Source organism: Impatiens glandulifera, chromosome 1 (genome assembly GCF_907164915.1).
Source record: "Impatiens glandulifera chromosome 1, dImpGla2.1, whole genome shotgun sequence".
Lineage (NCBI taxonomy): Eukaryota > Viridiplantae > Streptophyta > Magnoliopsida > Ericales > Balsaminaceae > Impatiens > Impatiens glandulifera.
In genome coordinates this window covers 23,575,213-23,600,208 of record NC_061862.1, presented here as the reverse complement: position 1 = coordinate 23,600,208, position 24,996 = coordinate 23,575,213, and the positions used below count along the sequence as shown (strand labels likewise).

Genomic DNA, 24,996 nt, shown 5'->3' with positions numbered 1-24,996 from the left:
AAATATTAGAAATAGAAACGGTTTTCAACCTGCACATTAGACATATTACCAAGAACTTTTGTATGTGTAACCAAGCACCGAATCCCTAAAAACCTTATTTTTAAAGGCGTTAGTGTTCTACATATGCCAACAATAAAAAAATTTCTTAATTTTATAAGAAAAATTAAGTTTCTACTCTTTATCTACAAACAAGTTTTTGAACAATTCTCTGATTTGATTTTATTTTATTTTAAAATTTTCAAAAAAATATTCATATTTTATATTTATTTAAGTCAACAAAAAAATCATTTTTTCGTATGGACGATTTTAAATGAGTCTGTTAGGATCGGGATCGCCGATAGAGGACCGGGGTCCGGCTATAGGAGACTGCTTTACACAAATACACACACCAATTGGCACTAATCCGGTTAAAGATTAGAACCGTTCTTAACACTACGCAGGTTGTCACAGACTCTTGAACCGAGTTCAAGGGCGAAAATGTCTGTTTCAACCTGAAGCAACACACGCGGTTCGGTTAAAGAAGGTAGAGTGGGGAAATCGGTTGGACTGAGGTAAAATCGGTTGAGTCGATAAAATGATGGTTCGGTTTGATTGAAGTAGTTAGTGATTCGGTTCGGTTGATAGTATAGCCGGGAATAAAGTAAGAACACAAGACAAAATTTTATGGATGTTCGGAGAAAACTCTCCTACGTCACCCCTTCTTCTCAAATAGTGAGAAAGATATTCACTAATGGAATATTCAACAATCACACAATACAATACGATCGAGTCTTATTTACTGCTCGTCGTTCACTTTACAACACTCACGTAGTGATGTAATACACATTTACAACAGAATGTTTAATGTTTACAACTGTTTCACTTTGATCAAGAGAACTGTATAAATTCTGTATGTTTCAGATCAGATGCTTTTCAGGTTTGATCAGGTGAAACTAGGTTAGTAACCTCTTTTTGTCTTCAATGCTTTGGCTTCCTTTTATATAAGAAATATGACTCTCTTGAGTATAATTGGTCACAAGGAGCCGTGCCGGTCAGAGTATGTAGCATGCATGCTTTGCCTTTTTTACACGTGGCGACGATGCATTAGGCGGCCGCCTGTACCGTGAGGGTTGCTTGTGGATTTGGATAAAAAACTGTAATCATTAGATTGTCGCATGCTTTATTTCAAATCCTTCTTCTGCATATTCCCAATGGATATTCATTACGTCATCTTCAAATTATCTATAGTTTTGAATAATCTTCCTGTTGGCTTTAAGATCTCTAGTACATTGAGTCAGTCGGGCATTATCGGTTTACAACTCTAGCCGGTTTTGAAGTTAGGCCGATCCGAGTTACTGCGGATGTGATTAAGCTGATTTGGTTTCTCCGAGATGGTAGATCAATTTAAGATTTCGGCTTGGCCGGTCTGGTTGATCAATTTAGGATTTCGGCTTGGTCGATCTGGTTGATGATGTTCCTGCACATTTAAGAATTGATTAAGTTCTTTGGATAATTAATTTTCTTTTTAATAAATTTACTATCTTGATTTTTCTAATAGAATCCAATAAATTTTGATGAAATCAAATTTAAATCATTTTATAAAACAGTCCTGATTTAAAGTAAGAAAAACATTATATAATATGGATGATGTTTGAAAAAATAATTTAAATTATTATTCCAAAATTATATAATCATATACCACAATAAATAAATAAATAAATATATATATATATATATGATAAATAACCGTATAAACAAAGGTTTGGTAGATACGGTATACCGTAATTTTTATTTATATTTTATATTATCGAATATTTCGATATAAAAAATTCATATATTTATTGTACGTTGATTTTGGTACGGTATCGATATTATACCCTTAATACAAAAATATATTTTCTAAAAACGTTAAGACAAAACTATAAATTAAATACATTTATCATAAAATAAAATAAAATATTAAGAATTCAACCGTTTTAAAGACTAACAAATGTTAAAAACTAAATTTATTTTAAAAAAATGGAATTATTATGAATAAACATAAGTATAATCTTCAAATTAGACTGAAGAGGAGACGAGAGAGAAAAATTCAGAACGATCTTCAATTGCATTTTTCATATGTAATATTTTAATAAATTGATAATACATGTGATCATGTTAACATGATTTGATTTTCAAAAATTATGTTTCTATAATTATTTGATTTTTAGTCGAACTATCCAGTCAGACCGGATTTTGACCCGTTCGAAAGGTAACAATATTAAAGTTAGAAGTCGGATCGTTCATCTAACTGATTCACGGTCGGACCGGTTAAACCGTCGGCCGTGCCGCATATTTTAAAACGATGGTTATAAGGTGTTACATTGACATTGTAACAACATATCTCAAGCTTTGTTTCGGTATATCGAAAAAAATGATATTTTAAGTTACAATTTTTTTGATATATCGATAATATGAGTAATTTTCTTTCATAATTTATACTTGTTTAATTTGGTTAATTAGATTTAATTAAAAAAAAATATTTTCATATCATTATTATTTTACTAATAAAATCGTCTTATTTTTTATAAAATTTAAATATTAAGTAAATAAAAGTTGATAATATCAAATATACATAATTGATACAAAATTACAAATATCCTCAAACAAAAGAATTCGTCCCTATGATCATTATTAAGATTCCTTTTTGCTTCCTAATTTTTTATTACTCCAATTGACTAGAAGAGAAGCGTATGTGAATTCTCTACTCTAGACTCTAAGGACCAGAGTCACGTTGAATCACAATTTTTAATAAATAATCTTATTTTATATTTCTGACTTTTTAAAAAATATTTTTTATTTAATAATATAAATAGTTTAACATCACTAATTATCTAAATATTTTATTTTAAAATCATTTTTTATATCATATATAATTTTGTAAACATCTTTCCTACCAGACTGTTGATTTAGAACTTGTTTGATATTGAATTATTCAAATACTAAGGGGATAAATAATCGTGTTTGATGTATTCTCTCAAAATTACCCACACCAAACAGAGGCCAAGGGTAATTTCGTTGTATTTTCTCTTATTTTTGTGTCATTTAGTTCTTTGTTTGAAAATTCCAATGCTGACCAGGATATTACAAAACAAAGAATATTTTTTCCTCGCAATCCTCTCTAATGAGACCAGTTTATTCTACAAACTTTAACATTCTCAAAAGTACTTCCATGACAATGAAGAACAAGAATGTAGACAATGGGTCACCCTATTTAATACCCTTTCAGCTTTCAAATAACCATTTCGGACTTTCATTCACAATCACAGAGAACTTGGTCATCAAAATGTAAAATCTAATTTAACCGATCCACTTATCCTCCATTTTCATTCTACTCATGACATCAAATACAAATTCTAAATTTACATGATCATATATGTTTTTGATATCTAACTTAATAAAGGCATACTTATCTCCCTTATAGTTTGTCGAGGCAATGCATTCATTTATGATAAGTATTGAGTAAAAAATTTGACGACCCTTGATAATAGTCATCTGATTAGCTAAAATCACCGGTTCAAATACCCCAAGCAATAAGTTTACCAAATATATACAATCTTATAGAACGACGCCATAAGAATTATCGGTCTAAAGTTATTTATATTGATGATTCTGTGAGCTTTGTGAATTAAACAAATTAATGTTGAGTTCTAACTCTTGTCGAAGGAAGGTAATGAAAATAAAATGATAAAACGCTTTCATGATATCAAATTTAAGGAATGGTGGCGCCTTTTAAAAAAATACTAATGTAAAGTCATTGCTTTTTGAAGCCTTATCATTACCACATCCCATGATTGTCGCTTTCACTTCCTCAAGTGTGAAAAGAACTTCAAAAATACTTTTCTACTTCTCATTGATACCATAAAAAGACATACAATCCAATTCCGGTATGACTGTGTATGGTTCTTTGAACAAACTCTTTATAGAATTTCATGATATGATATGAATTCACCGGTTCATATCATGAAAAATACCTTGAACCGATATCAAGTTAATCGCATTGTGTCTCGCTTGCGTCTTTAATACCCCGTAATTGTTTTATTGAATTCTTATCCCCCTCTCTCAGCTAGATAGCACTAATTTGATATCTCACCACGGTTACCTCTTCTTTAGAAAGATCTAGAATGCTACTCACCAAATAAATACGAAACTAACTTCTAAAGTCAAAAGATCTCGGATCTCTTCTGTCCTATCGATATCATTAAACTTATTACATAATTCAACAATATTTGCATAAAACGTTGTTGTAGACATAGAAAATTGACATACCCTAACTTATAAATAATATTATTATTTTTATAATAATATTAGGAAAATATTTAAATTTTATATTCAAAATAATCTAAAGAAAGATTAAGGATAAAATTAGGATTAATTATTATGATAATTAAACCTTAATTAGAAAACTATTTGAAAATCCAAAATTAATTTGAAGTTAAAATATTGTATTTATTTTATCCAAATTAAACCTTTGGAAGAGGTTAAAAATATTTAATTATAATTTAATCATAAATTGTGTTTAATTTGTGGTTAAAAACAATTAAATAAATATACCAAAATTTTCCAAATATACCAAAAATAAATAAATTATGATCATAATTTTTATTATGATTCTAAAAATATTTTTAATGAAATTTTTGGTGAAAAAAACGTAAAAAATGGAATTAAAATCGATTTTAAATAATTTTTTTATAAAAATAAAACTTAATAATCAAGTGTAGCAGAAATTATTTGTAATCTTTGCAGTAGGATTCTGAACCATCAGATGAGCGTTCAAGCTTCATTTAACAGCTAGACGTTCCCACGCAGCCCGCTACAACGAAATCGTGTGCGTCTGCCCACACTAGAACAATTAACGGGATGGACTAACATTGTTAGTTAAGACTGCTAACCGCGGAAGCAACGCAAACATCGTCAGACGAAACGACGTCGTTTCAGTCTTCTTCTTTGCTGGGATGCAGGGCTCGCCGGATTCACGATCATTTTCGGCGTAATTCTTCTAGAAGCTCTAGCTTCCTCTAAAGACGATCATATCCCTTGTTTTTCGTTCACGTGCTCACCTCAGCTCCGCTTACAATACGCCCTTATCTAGAAGCATTATCATTTCCTAGATAAGGCTGCAATGGACGAGGATAAAATTAAGGATAAGTTCGTCAGAGAGAAATTTCGACTTGAATTCGTCCTCCTCAACCGACCTACCTCTACGATAAATACTCCCCTATGGTTTCTACACCAAATCATCGAAGAACATCAATCAATTACATCTCATAACGACCTGAATCAAATTTTGAAAAATCATCCAAGAACTGGTTTTTGTCAAAACATTCTCCGACGACTCCTACTTTATTCTAGGCTTCTAGATAGCTTACAACACATCATGGCGAACGGTAAACTCATCACTGTAGAAGGTGAGAAGTACATCACGACCATCATCGGTTCAACTTATTCTAGTGACCCAAGGGTTGAGCTGAGTGGATTCGATATTTGTCCTATATTTAGGCAAAGCCAGAATTCGTATCACGTTCCTTACTTCACTTCATACAGCCTCATATCCATTCATCTCATGCAAAAGATGGGGTATTTCCCAGGAATGGCTTAGGACTAAATACCAGTAGCATTACTTCTTTTCCCTAGTCTTGTTACAACTTACATAATTTTATTATCAATTATACTACAAAAGGTTGTAAAAGATCGAGAAAAGGTAAATATTCAAGCAATATATACATATCCCTCCAACCTTAAATAGATAGTTTTCGACAAGGGGAAGACACCTTGTGTTTTGACTTCCCCGAGCCTTTCTTTAATCAAGTTTTGTAAACCCGCTCTCCAGGTTTCGAAATATTTTTATATTGTTCTCACCATCCTAACTCATTCGTTAACATGGTTAGGAAAAGGACTCCTTATTGGCGTGAAACACTGGAAAAGTTAGTTAGAAACAATCCATCTATGATAGGAGAAGGCTTAGATGACGAAAATTCTTGTAAGAACGATTTCGCAAATTTACCATCAACTAACAAGACTCCTGAAGTTAACCTAGAAGTTGATGATGACAACATCCCCCTTCTAGTCTGTAAAAAACTAGTCTGTAAGAAAGTGTCTGATGTCATAATAAATAATGACGTCTGTAATGATAATTCTAATGAGATGACATCTATTTTTTGTAATAAAGAATTCAATAAAACTCCATAGTAGTTTCGAATATGTTTCAGATGATGATGTTTCATTCCAGTCTGAATTTAATTTCGAAATGAAAAACTTCTTGGAACACGAGGATGAAATCGTTTCCACAGTTGAAATGATAATCGAGATAAACCTCAATACGCATGACGATCCTTAATCATGTTGATTGGACAAAGTTTGAGTGACGTCGAACGCCATGAGATGATAGAATTGCTAAAGACCAACAAAGACGTGTTTGACTGGTCTTATAAACACATGGCTGGTGTAGACCCTAGTATTGTCCGGCATTGTATACCCCTCTATCTAGAGGCCAAACCCGACAAACAAAAGATATGACGGATGAAAACTGAGGTTGTTACCAAGATCAAGGAAGAAGTCCAAAAATAGTTGGAAGAATGATTCCTCAAAGTTTTGGACTACCCACATGGATAGCAAATTTGGTTCCCGTCTTGAAAAAGGACTAAAGGATGTGCATATGTGTAGATTACCACGATCTGATCAAAGTTAGTCCTAATGGCAGCTTTCATTTACCCTATATTGACATTCTGGTCGATCATGCAGCTGACAATCAAATGTTGTCTTCCATGGATAGATTGTCAAGATACAACCAAATTTTGATCGTCGGAGAAGACAATGGGAAAACTACATTCATCATAAAGGTATGCACGTTCTATTTTAGGGTCATGCCCTTCGGTCTCAAAAACGTCAAGGCCACTTATCAACAGTTAGTAACGATGATTTTACACAACATGATCCATAAAAAGGTGGAAGTCTACATAGATGACATGATCGTAAAATATTAAGATCGTCAGGGACATCTTCAAATCTAGACAAATTCTTGCAAAGAATTCAAAAATATCGACTTCGGTTGAACCTGAAGAAGTGTGCTTTCGGAGTCACCACCGGTAAGATGCTAGGATTTCTAATTACCCAACACGAAATAGAAGTTGACCCCTCCAAAATCGAGGCGATCACGACTATGACTTCCCCTCGATGAGAGAGAAGTCCGAGGTTTCCTCTGCAAAATACAATTAAGTAGTTGGTTCATGAGAACACTAACTCTCACTTGTGATCCTCTTTTCAAGTTACCGAAAAAGGATTAGAAATTCCAATGGAATGAAACTTGTCAACACGAGTTTGACAAAATCAAAGACTATTTATAGTCACCACCGGTCCTTATGCCTCCAAGGCCTGATGTTCCCTTAATTCTCTATCTCATAGTAATAGACTCAGCTATGGGCAACCTATTTGCTCAAGAAAATGATGATAAACCCAAGGTCGTTGTCTACTAACTAAGAAAGAGATTGACTGGGTACGAATTGAATTATTCGACACCCGACAAAGTGTGTTAAGCACTTGCATAGGTTACTAAACGTTTGAGAGACTATATGCAAGCCCACCCGATCAAACTGGTATCCTGGTTAGACCCAATCCATTATCTGTTTCAGCGAATACTTTTGTTGCCTAGACTCGCTAAATGGATGATGATGATTTCTGAGTACGATACACAGTTTAGAAATCCATCAAAGGAAGTATTGTTTCAGAGAGGGGTCACTAAGCGTTTGAGAGACTATTTGCAAGCCCACCCGATCAAACTGGTATGCTGGTTAGACCCAATCCATTATCTGTTTCAGCGAATACTTTTGTTGCCTAGACTCGCTAAATGGATGATGATGATGATTTCTGAGTACGATACACAATTTAGAAATCTATCAAATGAAGTATTGTTTCAGACTTCCTAACTGATCAACCTATCATGATTGAGCCTTCCTATGAACTCGACTTTCCAGATGACACCATAATTTCTATCTCTTCAGACACATAGAAATTAATATTTGACGGAGCTTCATCCAAAAATTTTTATAGAATTGGAATTCTCTTGGTAGATCCCAAAGAGACATATAATCTCATCTTTATTAAGTTAGAATATTTGGTAACCAACAACGAGTCTGAGTATGAAGCATGTCTCTTAGGCCTCAAAATCGCATACAAACGAGGAGCGACTAAATTAGACGTAGTTGGTGACTCTAACCTGGTTATATCCCAGGTCATCGGAATATGGCAAGTACGAGGAGAAAATCTTAAACCATATCACACTTGTATACGCCAGTTTATCGATAATTTCGATCACATGTCTTTTGTACACGTGCCAAGAAGCTAAAATCGCTTTGTCGATGCTTTAGCAATGTTTTACGCCTTAAATTATAACTTAGAGTTTTGGGTTCTTGATTTCAAGAATCGAGTTCTTGATCTCTAGGACTGGGTGGGAAATATATAATCAAAGTGCAGCGGAAAGGTTTTATAATGGAGAATTTGGGATGAAGGAAAAGAAGAACACCGGGTGTGAAGAGAAATAGTATTGGTCTATACCAAACATTCTAAAATAAATAATCAAAACATAAAAGACAATGGGGGTGAAGAACTTTCACAAGTAATTTCATATATTCATTATTCTATTCATGGGTCCTTGGGGAAGAGAGATCAGCCTTATATAGTTGTTGTCTTACCCAGAATATTCAGTTACAACAACTACTTAGAAAAAATAACAGAATTCAGTTTGAAAAATAGAAAGGGAAAACAAAACAGAAAATTAAAACAATAAACAAAAATCTAGCCCAAGTGCACACTAAGACCGATGGAGGGTGCTGGAATTATATTTGGAACGCAGACTTTATTTCTAGACCGTAGCATTATTTCACCCTTCAAAATTTGTCGCCCTCAACGAAAAGACTGTGGCTTGGTCAACCTCTAATGCGCATGCCCCTATCTTCAAAGAGAACTCTTTTCTCTTGTTATTCGGTCGGATTTTCAGCAGGTTCAGCAAATGTCGGAGTGTAGGACCGCATTTCTTTAAAAGCCTTCGGTAACACCTTTTCAATAGTGGAATTGGATAGGACCTTGTGCTCTTTAGCTTTGTTGGGTCATCATTCTCCACTTCGCCCATGTGAGAAATTTGTGTGCACCCCAAGTCAAGTTTTCTTTTGTTGAGAGCAAACTTTTGTAATTGCAATATCACCAGGACCTGGTGCAAAAATAATTTCTTCTAGCTCCGATCAAACACTAGGGTGTTATCAAAAATCCATAACTAGTCTTTCTTTCAACCCAGCACCCCAAGTGCAGCAAAAGAGTCATTCTTCTTCCGATTATACTCTAGAGTGTCTTCAAATATCCAAGCCCAATCCTTTTTACGAACCAGCAACACATGGGAAGTAAAGTAGCCATGGCTTCTAATTATTTTCCTAGCTGGTGGTCGGTTGTTGGGTTGCTGGAATAGCTGATTGAAGCCTTCAATTATGTGCTGGAAATTTTCAGGAGTGCTTTCTAAAAAAAGTGAAACAATTTGGCTTTCATGCTTACTCTTTATTTGTACTGTTGAAGCAACACTACATTTTTCCAAGGTTTTTTCTAGCTGGTTGCCTTGTATTATGTTGACCTACGGTCGAGGAATACCCTACAAGACCGTGAATGTGTGCAAAGAAATTGTTGGTTCATCCCTTGTCTCAAGCAGCAAAGGTGGATCATTAAAAACTAGTTCTTGAGTGGGTTCTTGAACTCCTTGATGATTAGTTGAGTCCATGAATAATTTGGATTTTCTACTTGGTCAGACCGTGTTAACATTGGATGGCTTGGGCAGTAGTGACGGTTCAGCACTATACAAGGGCTTGTTGCTCATTAGGGATGCGTATGTTGCTTTTTGGGCAGTGCTGACCTGCTTCAAGTTCATTCGTTATCTCATGGGGGTGTCGTGTATGGAAGGACCGAATCGTAGCAAGTGATCTCTCTTGAATACATCCCACGACAAGGCTTTTCTAAGGTTGCGGTTCTGCAAATACGACCCATGCCACATTCTTGCTTCTTTTGAAAAGTGAGTGCGAGCAATCTCCAATTTTGTGGCATCATTCGTTTTGTCCACCCTAAAGAATTGCTCAGCAAATATGAGCCAACCCTCCAAATTAGTCCCATCAAATTCAGGAAGATCAACCTTTGTAAGAACGTAGTGTTGGCCATATTGGAAGGGCTTGTTTGTAGGAGGACCGTAGAAAGAAACATTAACATAGGATCAGGTGCGGTAATCTTGGTCATTATTAGATGCACCAGTTTCAATATTTGCCCTTCTTTCTTCAGTGGCATTGAACCTTTTGTCCATTGAAACTTGCATAGCAGCCATTTCTTATGACATGCCTTTGAGTAAGGACTTAAGAGCATCCATCTTTGTTTGCTATCGGGTTCTGTCATTCAAGAATCGTCTTGCTCTGATACCAAGATGTTACGGTTTATTTGTAACTTAGAGTTTATAGGTTCTTGATTTCAAGAATTGAGTTCTTGATCTCTAGGACCAGGTGGGAAAAATATAATCAAAGTGCAGCGGAAGGGTTTTATAATGGAGAATTTGGGATGAGGGGAAAGAAGAACCAAGGGTGAGAAGAGAAATAATATTGGTCTATACCAAACAGTCCAAAATAAATAATCAAAACATAAAAGACAATGGGGGTGAAGAACTTTCACAGGTAATTTCATTTATTCATTATTCTATTTATGGGTCCTTGGGGAAGAGAGATCAACCTTATATAGTTATTGTCTTACCCAGAATATTCAGTTACAACAACTACTTAGAAAATAACAGAATTCAGTTTGAAAAATATAAAGGGAAAGCAAAACAGAATATTAAAAAAACAAACAGAAATCTAGCCTAAGTGCACACTATGATCGATGGAGGGTGCTGGAATTATATTTGAACCGCATACTTTATTTCTAGACCGTAGCACAATGGTAGTAGTTATGACCCAAATTTTGTTGGAATTAAGGTCAAACCTTTGAAAATCAGGCAGAAATAGAAGCACGATTTTGACACTATCGAAGTGGTAGCCTCCGTTCAAGTACCCACCGAACCATGGTTCGATATTCTTTAAAAATACATCGAGTATGGAGAATATCCGTCCCATTTCCGAGCTAAGGAACAAAGAGCCATGCGCCTGTATTCCACAAACTATGTGTTACAATCCACGAATAAGAAAGTGCACCCTTCTCGGTCCTATGGAACACTTGGGCCGGTCTATGTTTTTTGTTGAATAATTTTGTTTTGTTTCCTTTGTCTCTTATTTCTCTTAAACTGAATTCTGTTATTCTTTTTTTAAAGTTGTTGTAACAAGTTGATAACCGAATACTCTTGGGTAATTCAGCCGCTATAAATGTTGATGTCCACCCCACTTTTTGGGGCTATGAAATTGAACTTTTGAAAGTTGTTACTTAAGTTATTCTCTCGGCCTTGAACCTCTTTCTTGGACTACTAGGTGTATTCCAGTAATATTCTCTTCTCACCCCGGTTTCTTCTCCCTTTAACCTCGAATTCTCTCCTCACTTTATGTCCGCTGCGTTTGAGTATTGAATTCCATCCTTGGTCCCAACAATCAAGAACCTGTTTCTTGAATTAAAGAAGTCGAAAGGCTCGGTTATAGTTTAAAGCATAACACTATGCTTGGATAGCTAACAAGTTATACAGACGATCTTTTGATGGTCAAAACATGTTCTGCGTCGATAGTTCAAAGGCACGACAGATCATAGAGGAAGTACACGCATGAATGTGTGGTTCGCACATGAATGGACTAGCCCTTTCCAAGAAAATAATTCGTCTTGAGTATTACTAGCAAAACATTGAGCATGAATGTGTCAACTACGTCAAAAGTTGTCACCAATGCCAAATCTAGGCTAACTTAAAGTATACCCCAGCATCTTTGTTGTACAATATGACATCACCATGGACCTTTTCTACATGGGGTATTGATGTCATTGGGAAAATCTATCACCGTGCTTCCAATATACATGAGTTCATACTCGTGGTCATTGACTATTTCTCTAAATAGATCGAAGAAGCGTCTTATAAGATTCTCAAATCCACCCAAGTAGCAAAGTTCATTTGCGTCAATATCATCGTCCGGTATGGAGTGCCTCAAGCCATTATTTCAGATAATGGGAGACACTTTCATGAAAAGGTTTTAGCCTTGCTCAAAGAGTTCAAGATTGAACATCACAAATATTTGCCTTATCGACCCCAAACTAATGGCATGGTCGAAACAGCGAACAAGAATGTGATTGAAATCATCAAGAAGATGACCAACACATATAAAAATTGGCATGAAAAACTACCATTTGTCTTATGGTTCGTACGACTGCCCGTGCATTAAGGGTGGACAAACCTACCGATTCGATCTAGTATTTTGGATCGGATATCCGCCTCTATTTTTTTTAAAATTGCGATCCGTATCCGACCCGGTATCCGACCACTATCCGATCCAAAAACACCGTATCGGATCAGATCGGCCAGCCGGATACCCGCTAATACTATTTTTTATATATTTCTAATTTTTTTTTCATATGTTAGAAAATAGAAACTGTTCTATTAAGGATCTTAGTTATGAATTCAACCCATAACTGCAATGCCTAAACCCTAAAAAAGGAAGGGAGATTAGTTAGGTCTTGTTTGATAATTAATTATTTAATAATATTTTTTTTGGATAAATTGAGAATTATTTTAATTGGCGGAGGTTGTTGGTTGAAAATTATCAAAATATTATTTTAGACAAATAATAAAAATAGACTAACTATTGTTTAGGCCCTTAGGGTTTGTAATTTTTATAAATATGCTATTTTATTTTTAAATTTTAAAACTCACTGGAATGGCTTTGGGTATCCTGTTTTTTTTTGATCCGTATTCGATCGGAAAATCTGGTAAAAATATCGGAACGAATCGGCCGGATCAACGGATCGTATTTTTTGGTCACCCTTACCATACATCGACTGACGAAACTCCTTATTCTCTAGTATATTGTATGGACGTCGTACAACCTATCGAGATCAAAATCCCTACACTGAGAGTTATTTGGAATCTGATATCGTTGAAGAAGAGTGGATAAAATCTCGATATGATCAACTCACTTTGATGGAAGATCATCAGTTAGACGCTCTGTGCGAGACCCGGGTTTACCAGAAATGGATGGTCGATACCTTTAACATAAAGGTCAATCCTAGGAACCGGAAAGAATCTGACTTGGTGCTCAAACGAACCCGAGAACTATTAGACCTTATGGGCAAGTTTTGGCCACGATGGGAAGGACCATTCCTCATTAAGATAATTCTCTCTAGAGGTGCAGCCTGCCTAACTATAGTAGATGGTGAATAATTCATTGCTCCAAGAAATCTAGATGCACTGAAACGATATTATAAACACGTGCAAATCATGGCTCTCAATCTAGCCTTAGTAGGATTATCACGGCTCTCAATCCTGCCTTAGCAAGACGATCACGACTCTCAATCCAGGACTATCACAGCTCTTAATCCAACCTTAGTAAGATTATCATGACTCTCAATCCAGTCTTACCAGGACTATTACAAATCTCAATCCATCCTTATCAGGACTATCATAAGTAAATAAGAAAGATCCCCAGATAGTCGATATTTTCACCTAGTTGTGAAGGTCACTTCGTAAGACCAAAGAGGGAAAAGTTTTGTTGAAATATCCCTTAAACAAAACAAATTCCCTTAAGAGTCAACGATTTTAACCTAGTTACAAAGGTCATTTCGCCACAACCGTAAGAGCAACTAGATGATGTTTTACCTAGTTGTGAAGGACATTTTGTTACGCAGAAAGATAGCCTTCAAAGCAACACTTTGTTAAATCAACGAGAGATAAGTTGTTGACAATTTCTCTTATAAACAAATTTCCTAGTTAAATACGATGTTTTAATTAGCTGTGAAGATCATTTTGTACATGACCTATTTAAATCCCTATTCTATAATAGGACTAAAGGATCATTATTATGATCTACTCTGAAACCTTATTTTAGTAAGCCTTTAGATAAGTTAGTGTCTTGACTTATCCCCCTAAGAGTGATTGGCATCACCCTTACCCAGTAGAAAGTCCTATCCCATAATAGGCATTTACGATTATCATCTTGATATCTCTAGTTGAGTCACGATATTTCCACTAGTTATAAGATGGTTATTATGATCTTTCTTCAAATCCCTATTTCTAATAGGCGTCTACGATCATTATATTAATCTTTCCCTAGCAAGTCCTATCTGTGGATAGGCACCATATATCATTGTTATGATTTTTAAAGCCCTATTTTAATAAGCATCTACATTGGTTATTTTTATAAACTATCCCCTAGAGTAAGTCTTATTGTGATATATAGGATTTCATGTTCCATCTGAGTAAAGGTCCTTACCTATCCCCCAACAAAGTGAGCCCTATTTTGATAGGCATCCCTGCATGCCATTGTTATGACCAATCCCTTGATTGTTATCATCCTCGCAAAGTGACTACTACGGTCACAAGAAGGCATCGCGTAATTATTGTTACAATCTACTATATGACTATTGTCACATTCCCTAGAGAATTTTCTTCCAATCCTTAGTAGAGAACCCTCTTTATACTCCATATTAAGTCATATCTCATTGTAGGAACCTATAAGAGTTACTAGGATAAATAGTCTCTAGCAGCAAATATCATATTTTGATGGACATGATGTGATTGTTGTCACTACTTCCCAAGAGTTTTACCTCTATCCCCGAAGAACCCTCTTTATCCCCCCATAACATAGCGTGATTGTTTTCACCACTCCCTAGAAGAGTATTCCCCAGGAGAGTCCTTCTTGATGGGTATTCTTACTAGCGTGAGATTCTTCTCTCTAGAAAGTCCTATCATGTAATAGGCATCTATGATCATTATTTTGATCACTTCTCAACAAGTTTTTATTACAACTTATCCCCAGCATAGTAGTTGTTTTCAACATTCCCCTAGGTTATTGTGATAATCCATCCTTAGTTAGAGTCCTATTTACTCCCTAGTGTTTTAAGAATATTGTGATAGTCCATCCTTAGTAAGATTCAACGATGGAAAGAATGATTCATTATCATGAATTATCCCCAGAAACAGCATGTCGTCTCCCTTGTAGGAAAAAAGACTATTATGATAGTCTATCCCCGACGAGAGTCAACAGACAATGAATGATCACATGGTATCCCCAATTATGAGTCATTGTTATGATTCATCTTCAAACATATGTTGCCTTCCAGGTTTTACACTTCTACCTTCTTATTATAAGGTTAGGTTATGAATTTCAAATGTTTGTTTGCTCAAAACTCAGACCCACATTTTCCAAAATAGAAGTTTGTTTTACTCAAACTCGGTCCGAGAGGGATATTGTGTAGGCATAGAAATAGGGTCGGCCCTGGGGTAAGCCCGGTAAGCCTTTGGGCTAGGGCAGCCCAATTATTAAATTAGTAAGATATTTTCTTAAATTTGTTATAAATTTAAATAAAAAGTGTTGTAGCTTAGTGGTGGAAGATAAGTATGTGAATTTTTTAGTTGATCATTGGTTAAAATCTCACTCAAAGCTATTTTTTTAATCCATTTTTTAAATTAGACTTAGGGCAACAATAAAAATATCGATTTTTTTCTACCCAAGGCTGGGGCAGCCCAAATCTCAGGGTCGGCACTGCATAGAAATTATACATACCCCAACTTATAAAAAATATTATTATTTTTATAATAATATTAGGAAAATATTTGAATTTTTATATTTGAAATAATCTAAAGAAGGATTAAGGATAAAATTAGTATTAATTATTGTGATAATTAAGCCATAATTGGAAAATTATTTGAAAATTCAAAAATAATTTAAGGTTAAAATATTGTATTTATTTTACCCAAATTAGACCAAAGACAAGGTTAAAAATATTTAATTATAATTTAATCATGAATTATGTTTAATTTGTGGTTAAATGAATTAAATAATTATCTCAAATTTCCAAAATATTCCCGAAAAATTTAATTATGTCATAATTTTATAAGGATACTAGAAAAAAATTTGTGAAGAAAAACGTAAAAAAGGGAAATAAAATCGATTTTAAATATTTATTTTATAAAAATAAAATCTGATAATTAATTGTTACATAAATTATTTTTAATCTTTGTAGCATGATTCTAAACCATCAAATGAGCGCTCAAGCTTCATCCAACAGCCCAAACGCTCCCACGCAGCCCGCTACAAAGAAGTTGTGCACGTCTGCTCACACTAGAACAATTAACGAGATAAACTAACCCCGTTAGTCAAGACCGCTGACCGTAGACGGAACGCGAACGGCATTTGACGAACGTCAAATGACACTGTTTCAGTCTTCTTCTTCATCGGGACGCAGGGCTTGTTAGATTCGCGATCATCGCCGACGCGATTCTCCCCAAAGCTCCAGCTTCCTCTATAGACGATCATATCCCTTGACTTTTTGTCCACGTGCTCGCCTCAGTTCCACCAACAATACACTCTATCTAGAAGCCTTATCCTGCCATGGATAAGGCTGCCACGACCGAAGATAAAATTAGAGATAAGTTCTTCGAAGGGAAATTTTGACTTCAATTCGTCCTCCTCAGCCGACCTACCTCTACTATAAATACTCCCCTATGATTTCTACACCAAATTATCGAAGAATATCAAACAATTATACCTCATAACGACCTAAATCAAATTTTGAAAAATCAGCCAAGAACTGGTTTTTGTCAAAACCTTCTTTGACGACTCCTACTTCGATCCAAGCTTCTAGATAGCTTCCAACACATCCCAAGATTGTTCTCCAAGTGTTGGTATGAATCTAGAAGCTCTCTATTTCAATTTGTAATTGATAATTTGAATTTTTTTCAAATTTCATTGTTTGATCAGATTTGATCTGTTCTAGGGCTTGCATGTGATTTCTTTGTTTAGAATCATTCTTAATATCATGTATGAACTTTCTGTTGAAAAAGAAACGATCAAATCAACTTAAATCAAGAATTTTGAAATTTTGAGTGTGAAAATTGAATCTTCAAAATTTTATGCTCTTGGTTTTAATCTAGATTTTTTTGATCCAATTAGTGTTGTACATGTTTGTTGATGTGTAAGGATGTATCTCAAGCAACTGTTTTATCATTTTGATCATGTTTGATCAAATTGTGTTTTTGAAAAAATTTGGATTTTGATTCAATCTTCAAAAAATGTTTTAATGCTTGAATGATGTTCTTATCTTTGTTGTGTTCAACAATAAGACCCGTTTAGAATTTATTTTTAAATTTTAATACATTCCTTTGATATTTTTATGTTTTGTTAAATATAATACCAGGTACGCCCCTTTTTAAATAATTTTGTATAGTTAATTTTTATTTTTTTATTTATTAATCAAATATTAATATATTTTATCTCTCCTTTTTTTTTCATTAATTAAAACATTTAAATTTATTTTATTAATAATTTTTTTTTATTATTCTTATATTAGTTTCTATTTCATTTTTTTATTAGTTTTATTTCTCTTAGTCCTTAAATTCTCATTAAAGAAATTTTACCAACTTGTTTATGAATTTTATTCTGCTGGAATATTTTTGTTAAAGATTTTTTTCTTTTTTTAATTTAATATGAATATAAATTAAATTACTAATTTTTTATTTAATTTTTTATTCATGACTTATAATAGTAAAGAATATTATTTTGTCTAATATTTGACTATTACTTTGATGAATGAGTTGTTGTTATTATTCAAATTTTAATTATTAATTTATTTATCTTTGTATTAAAGAATTTTTATTGTTAAAATGATAAATCATTGTTATATCCTTGAGAACAAATAATTTTAAAATAATTAATAATCAATGTTAATATAAGAAAAAACAAGAATAAATATAAAGTTAAAATAATTAATAATGATATATATATATAAAAGATAAAATTAAAATAATTATTAATAAATACTCATATAAGAATAATAAAATTTTTATTAAAATGATAAAAATAAAAGGTTCATTAATTAATAAAAAAAAGAATAAAAAAGAAAAATATATTAATATTTAATTAATAAATATATAAATTAAAAAATATAAATTAAATATAATTTACTAAATGATCCTATTTTTGATAATAAGTATGTTTCAATGATCTTTTATTAATATATATGTTTAAATGTTTAAATGAGTTAATTGCACAAGTACATACGATCTAGTAAATTTTTTACTTAAAAATATATTATAGTTAAAAATATATTATAATAAGGAGAATGAAAATGAGTGTCAGTATAATTAGTAAAATCATTATAAAATTTGAAATATTTCCAAAAATATATAATCATATATAGGGTGTTCAACCGATCGGTTAATCGGTTAACTAGTTAAACGGTTCCGGTTAATACCGGTTTTGACTTTTATTTTATAGATCGGTTAATCGGCCATTAATGGTATCGGTTTTATCGGTTCTAGTTCTACCGGTTTTAGTCGGTTCTGGCCGGTTAACCGGGTTTAACCAGAAACCGATAATTCAATTTTTTTAAATTAAGTAATAAATTTATAAAATATATTTTTTTAAATTATTGTTTGCACTTTTTTATTATACTATTTTTCATCTTTTTTTGTCTCTATTATAATATATTATATTATTATTATAATATAATATAAATATATTATATTAGGATAATATAGTTTATTGATATATTTAGAAATATGTTATAATATATAATTTTATTGTAACAATATAATATATTTTATAGCTATTATGTTAGGTTTTATATGTTTCTTGAGAAAATTCAAATTCATTATGTCGATTAGTCTTTGATCAACCAAGTATAAGCGAATATGATAGAATCCCCTTCTCAGCCGATAGAACGGGAAAGTAAAATTGGTAAATTATAATTTATAACTTTGATTTTAGGTGTTTTCGTATTGGACGTGTTGGAGAGAAAGTTAAAACATAAATTATAATTTATAACTTTGATTTTAGGTGTTTTCGTATTGGACGTGTTGGAGAGAAAGTAAAAACATAAAGTGAAGGTTGAACTTTGAAGACATCAAATTTTAATTTACTTAACTATTTTGATTTTGTTAATTTATAGTTTCTAAAAACAATTTTATATATTTTAATGAAATTATTTCAATTTGTTTTTAATTTTTTTTAAAAAAAGTTTATATAGATTATAATGTTTTTTAAAAATTATTCTATAAAAATTATTTATAAAAAACTAATACAAATTATAAAATAAAAAAAATATATAATTAAATTATTACCGGTTTACCGGTTAAACCGTTAGAAAAATAAGAAACCGAAAACCGAACTGTTTAACTGGTAAAAAACCGATTAACCGAAACCGCTAGAATTGGTTAACCAATAAACCGTTAAAATGAAACCGGTTAACTATCGGTTCGGTTGGGTTACCGGTTTTCCGGGTTTTTTTGCACAGCCCTAATCATATACCACAAAAATAAATATGTAATATATATAACAAATAATAGTTTATATTTATTTGACTTTGGTTAAATAGATTTAATTAAAATAATTTATTTTCATATCATTTATTATTTTTAAAATAAAATCATTTTATGTTCTTATAAAATTTAGATAACTAAAATTGATAATGTAATATAAATATTACCAAATATACAAATTCATACAAAATTTCAAACAAACAAATTATGATCATTATGATTCCTTTAGATTCCTTTGGATTTCTTTTACTTCCTAATATTTTATTACTCCAATTGACTAGAAGAGAAATTGTATGTGAATTCTCTTTCTCTACAATTAGGACCAGAGTCACATTGAATCGCAATCCTTAATCAAATAATCTTATTTTATAATTAAGTCAATATTATTCTATTATTAATTTAACATTAACAAGATCGTCCACGGATGAGAGGATATATGTAGGGTGTTAGACCAGTTGTCTTTATTTTTAAAAAACTAATAATAATTTAATAACACTAATTATCAAATATTTTATTTTAAATTCATTTTTTAATTTATCAAATATAATTTTGTAAACATCTTTTATAGCACATTGAAAATTAATCAGGGCTTGTTTGATATTGAATTATTTAAATACTCCAGGACAAATAATCATGTTTGATGTACTCTCCAAATATGACTCACACCAAACAACAAATAATGGTGTTTCATGTACGCTTCAGGGTCATTTTGGAGTATTTCCCCTTATTTTTATTTTCTTTTGTTCTTGTTTGAGAATCCTCTTGCCAAACTAGGATATTACAAAATAAAGAACATTGCTACCTAAAAAAATACAAAATTTAAATAATTGTTTTTTACCATAACTTCAATTTGTTGTCCTAGTCAGGGACGAATTTAGCATGGGCTGAAGTCCGTTCCCTGAAAGAAAAATAAATGAAAATATAATAAAATTAAATTAAATTAAATTATAAATAAGTAACTTTTTCAAATATATACATTAATTTATTTTTAATTTTATTATTGATTTTTTTAAATTTCTTCTTAAGTCATTTCTACCCCTATCTTCTTATTCTCTAAGAGCTGGAATTTTTTTTCTAATTCTCATTGTCTTAATTAGTAAAATAGTTTATTTATATATATTTTCTCTTAATTGGTATAATAGTTTATTTATATATATTTGATTTTAGTGTAAAATTTAGAAAAATTATCAAATTATTCTTTTTTTTTCTACTTTTTCATCATTAATATTAAACTCTAATGGTTCGATTGAATGTTTACTTGAATTTTTTTATGTTTTTCAAAATTTAGATCGATAAAATATATAAGCTTAAAAATTATGTATAATAAAATGAAAAATAAGATTTTATATATATATATATATATAATTTATTATATTAAATTTAAATTTATTAATCATTATTGTCATTGGTTTACTTCAAATTGTGTCCAGATTACACAGCATATAGAGCACACCAAAACCATAATGACCAGGTTGTGTCGTTTACACACCTTCATCAGTTAGTGTTTAAATTTTTGTGATAATATTCATTAGAGAATTAAACTTATAATGCGATTCAAGTTTTTGATTGTCTTTAATTATGCAATCTAGCAACAACAATAATTTTTTTAAGGGATCTTAGTCAAATTAATAAAAAAAAATGTTTGGGGGCTAATATCAAAATTTGATAATAATTTATGGATTATTTATAAATATTTTATAAAAAAATAATAAAATTTTCGTACTAGTTAACTTTTTTTTTGTCTAGTGTCCTAAGAAATTTGCTTTTATATCTTCTTTGTATTTCATAAATTTTAATTTTTGTTGATATCATGTTTTATTTTGCTGTGACACTCTCATTTTTCTTCAATATTTTATGAAATGTTTTTCAAAAAATAATTAAATTATGTTTACAAATATTTGAATCATGTATAAAAATTTTGTGAGAAATAAATCCCATAGTCTAAATTATGTGACTTCCACCACTCCACACTACTAACTAAACATAAAATCAACTAAATTTTGGACATGTGATTTGAACTTTACTTTATGCCGGTGGAGGTTGAATTTTCTTATATTTGATAAGTTGGTGGAGTATGATTTCATTTTATTATTATTATAATTTTTTAATTTATTTTTAAACAAATTAGTATGACACATTTAATCTCTTAAATATTATTCTTCTTATTTAATTTATCTAGTAAATTTATATATATATATATATATATATTACTAATGTGAGAATTAAAATTAATATTTCAAACTAGACTTGTTATTTGTTAAGAAATTGTATTTTAAATAATGAACCTTTAACAAAAAAAAATAATAAATGAACAAAGAAACAAAAACTGCTATATTTTATAAAATAAAAAAAAACACTTAACTAAAATAATAGAACAAAATTACTCAAATAATTATTTTAAGTATTCTCTATCCAAGAAAAATAAATAAATATATATTTATTGAAAAAAGTCATGTATAATATTAAAAAATGAATAAAATAAGCCCAATGAAAAAAAACATGAAATGAAAATAATAAATTAAAAAATATATATAATTTAAAGAATTATTTTTAATGGAGTTAAATTAACTCATACTCATTTTTCTTAATAGTATTTTTTTATTAATCATTATTTTTTCAATATAGTTCAATAAATATTATGAGCATCACTTTCATTACAATTTAATATTCTGGCAACTCTTGTACATTTTCATTAATTATTATTATTATTATTGAATATTTTGATTGGACTCAAATATTTAATTATTTTTATTTTCTTGTTTATTAATTTACATCACACTCATGTACATCAATAGCTCTGTATATGTATAAAGATTAAGGTGACATTTCTTCTCAATTGGACAACAATGGGATCTGAAGAGTCACCTCCTTCTTCCCTCCACCACTTCACCGTCAAAACCTCAATCGCCATAATCAACCGTGTCCACGCCTTTGTTCATCTCATCGCTATCATCTCATTCATTTACTACAGAATCTCTTCTTTCTCTCTTCTCAATTACCCTATTTTCCTCTGGATATTAATCTTGGCCTCCGAATTACTTCTCTCCTTCCTCTGGCTCCTCTGTCAAGCCTTCGGTTGGCGGCCAGTTTATCGCTCGGTTTTCCCAGAGAGGCTTCCTCCCGACGTCGATCTTCCACCAATCGATGTATTTATTTGCACAGCCGACCCGGAAAAGGAACCGGCGGTTGGGGTTATGAGCACTGTTTTGTCGGTCATGGCAATAGATTACCCACCGGAGAAACTCTCGGTGTACCTGTCGGACGATGCCGGATCTCAATTAACATTGAACGCCGTCAGAGAAGCTTGGGATTTCGCAAAGTCATGGGTTCCGTTTTGCCGGAGACATGGACTGAAAGTCACATCGCCGGAAGCTTACTTCTCCGGCTGCGGCAGCGATCGTGATGAAGGAGAAGGGAGATTCTTAGAAGAGGAGGGAGAGATTGAGGTTAGTATCTAGTTAAAGAAATTGTTAAATTTGTTTTTGGATTCATGCCTATTGGTGTGGAATTTTCTGGTCAATTTTAGATATATAATCAAATTTTATATAATCATAAAATAAAATATATTATTTAAATAAAATATATTTTAATTAATAAATTAATAATTTGATAAATAAATTGAAATGATTTTGATCAAGTTATTATATAAATAAACTAACTAATGTACCTTAAGCCTCTTTTAAAGTTTTGATATTCGGGATTTTATTGGATTAAAAAAAACAAATTCTACATTATTATTTACAATAAATCTGATTGGATTAAGAATATGATTAAATAGAAGTAGGGTGATAAGTTAGTATATCTCTCAAATAATTATTTCTAAGTAAAATTATTTTAATATTTAACAATGAGCCCATATCTCCCACCAACAAATATCTCATAAAACTTAGGTAACCTTGAAGATAAACTATTATAATATTCACACTTTAATTATTATATTTTTTTTCTAAAATATTAATATAAATAATATTTTAGAATATGTTTGACAAGATTATTTATTATTATTTCAAATAATCTAAAATATTTAATAATTACATTAATTCTTTAATCATATTGTTTAAATCACATAGTAAAATATTAAAATAGCAAATTTAGTATAGAGAGAAACAAGTAATCATAGTGATAGATATTTGTGAGTGTCCGTGGTTTATAATTTATTATATTTTTATTTTATCATATTCTTCTATTCATTTTTAAGTATTTTGAGTGAAAATTGAATTTCAAACTTATTTTCTTAAAATTCATCATTCGCACCAACTACCTTAGTAGGTTAGTTGCGACTTTGAGTTGTGAGAAAGGAAACTAACATTAAGTGAAAGAACTTGTGATATATTTTATTTGAATAAAATTGAAGTTTAATATTAAACATAAAGATTAAAGTATATTGTCCAAAATGTGTTGGCAGAGGAAATACAGGTTGTTTGAGGAGCGGCTCATGAAGAATAGATCATCAGAAAATGAAGTACCAAAAGAGGCTAATCATGATTCACAAAACCACCCTTCTCTTATTCAGGTACCAAATAATTAATATCAGCCAAAAACATTATTCTAATTTCAAGTTATCACGTTTTCAATTAAAATTAAATTGGTGATACTCTTCTAATAAACTTATTTGCAAATAATAATATGCAGTTGAGGTTGGCATATATTGAAAAACTATGATGAATTTTTTTCAATTTATCATGTAGGTAATAGGAAGAAACGAGGAATCTCCAAATTTGCCCCGTCTCGTTTATGTTTGTCGAGAAAAGAATTCATTGTACTTCCATAATTTCAAAGCAGGCGCCCTCAACGTTCTAGTAAGTTAACTACAATTTGTTGGGCAATATATATTTGTCCGTCGCACTCTCATTTAATTTATTATAAAATTGAAATGATTTAATGACAAACCGTCAAATTTGATGTTCGAGTGCAGCTACGAGTATCGGCCATTGTTAGTAACGCTCCGTACATATTGGTTTTGGACTGCGACATGTACTCTAACGATCATTCATCAGCCCGTCAAGCTATGTGCTTCCATCTCGATCCACTCATATCTCAGTCATTAGCTTTTGTTCAGTTCCCTCAAAAGTTCCACAATGTTAGCGACAAAGATATATATGATTCCGCGATGAGGTCACTTTTTGCGGTAATTTGATCGTCCTACCTTCTATCCTCTTCTAAAACAACATTTTTTCTAAAGGAAAATTTTCTATTATAATGTATTTTTTTAGGTTAAATGGATGGGTATGGATGGTCTCCAGGGTCCAATTGTTTCTGGGACTTGTTTGTACATTAAGAGAATGGCATTGTATGGAATCCACATTCCTAAAGGTACAAATAAAATACATTATAGTTTATATTTCATTATACATAAGTAATTAATTATGATTTCTTATTCAGATGATATATCTCGATTGCGAGAATCTTTTGGGACCTCGGATGAGTTTCTAAAATCGATAGTATCTTCGACGAACCACGACATGTTACAACATGAAACCGCAATTCTAGCTTCTTGCACTTATGAAAGGCAAACCGAATGGGGA

General features: G+C 31.6%; 2 protein-coding genes across 2 annotated transcripts in view; both read left to right on the top strand.

Moving 5' to 3' along the window:
• LOC124920833 (cellulose synthase-like protein G2) overlaps nucleotides 1-24,996 on the top strand; it is a 38,933-nt gene that overhangs the window by 12,838 nt on the left and 1,099 nt on the right. The window lies entirely within an intron of this gene.
• LOC124920834 (cellulose synthase-like protein G2) lies at nucleotides 22,265-24,846 on the top strand. Its single transcript, XM_047461398.1, has 5 exons — nucleotides 22,265-22,917; nucleotides 23,877-23,984; nucleotides 24,160-24,270; nucleotides 24,387-24,599; nucleotides 24,685-24,846. Exons 1-5 carry the CDS (start codon nucleotides 22,318-22,320, stop codon nucleotides 24,829-24,831), a joined length of 1,179 nt encoding a protein of 392 aa, XP_047317354.1. The 5' UTR covers nucleotides 22,265-22,317; the 3' UTR covers nucleotides 24,832-24,846.

Excerpts from the sequence above, each read along its gene's own strand:
- LOC124920834 (XM_047461398.1), top strand. The coding sequence starts at position 22,318 with ATGGGATCTGAAGAGTCACCTCCTTCTTCCCTCCACCACTTCACCGTC. Across the intron at positions 23,985-24,159 it reads ACCACCCTTCTCTTATTCAG|GTAATAGGAAGAAACGAGGA; the intron begins GTACCAAATAAT and ends TTTATCATGTAG. Across the intron at positions 24,271-24,386 it reads CAGGCGCCCTCAACGTTCTA|CTACGAGTATCGGCCATTGT; the intron begins GTAAGTTAACTA and ends GTTCGAGTGCAG.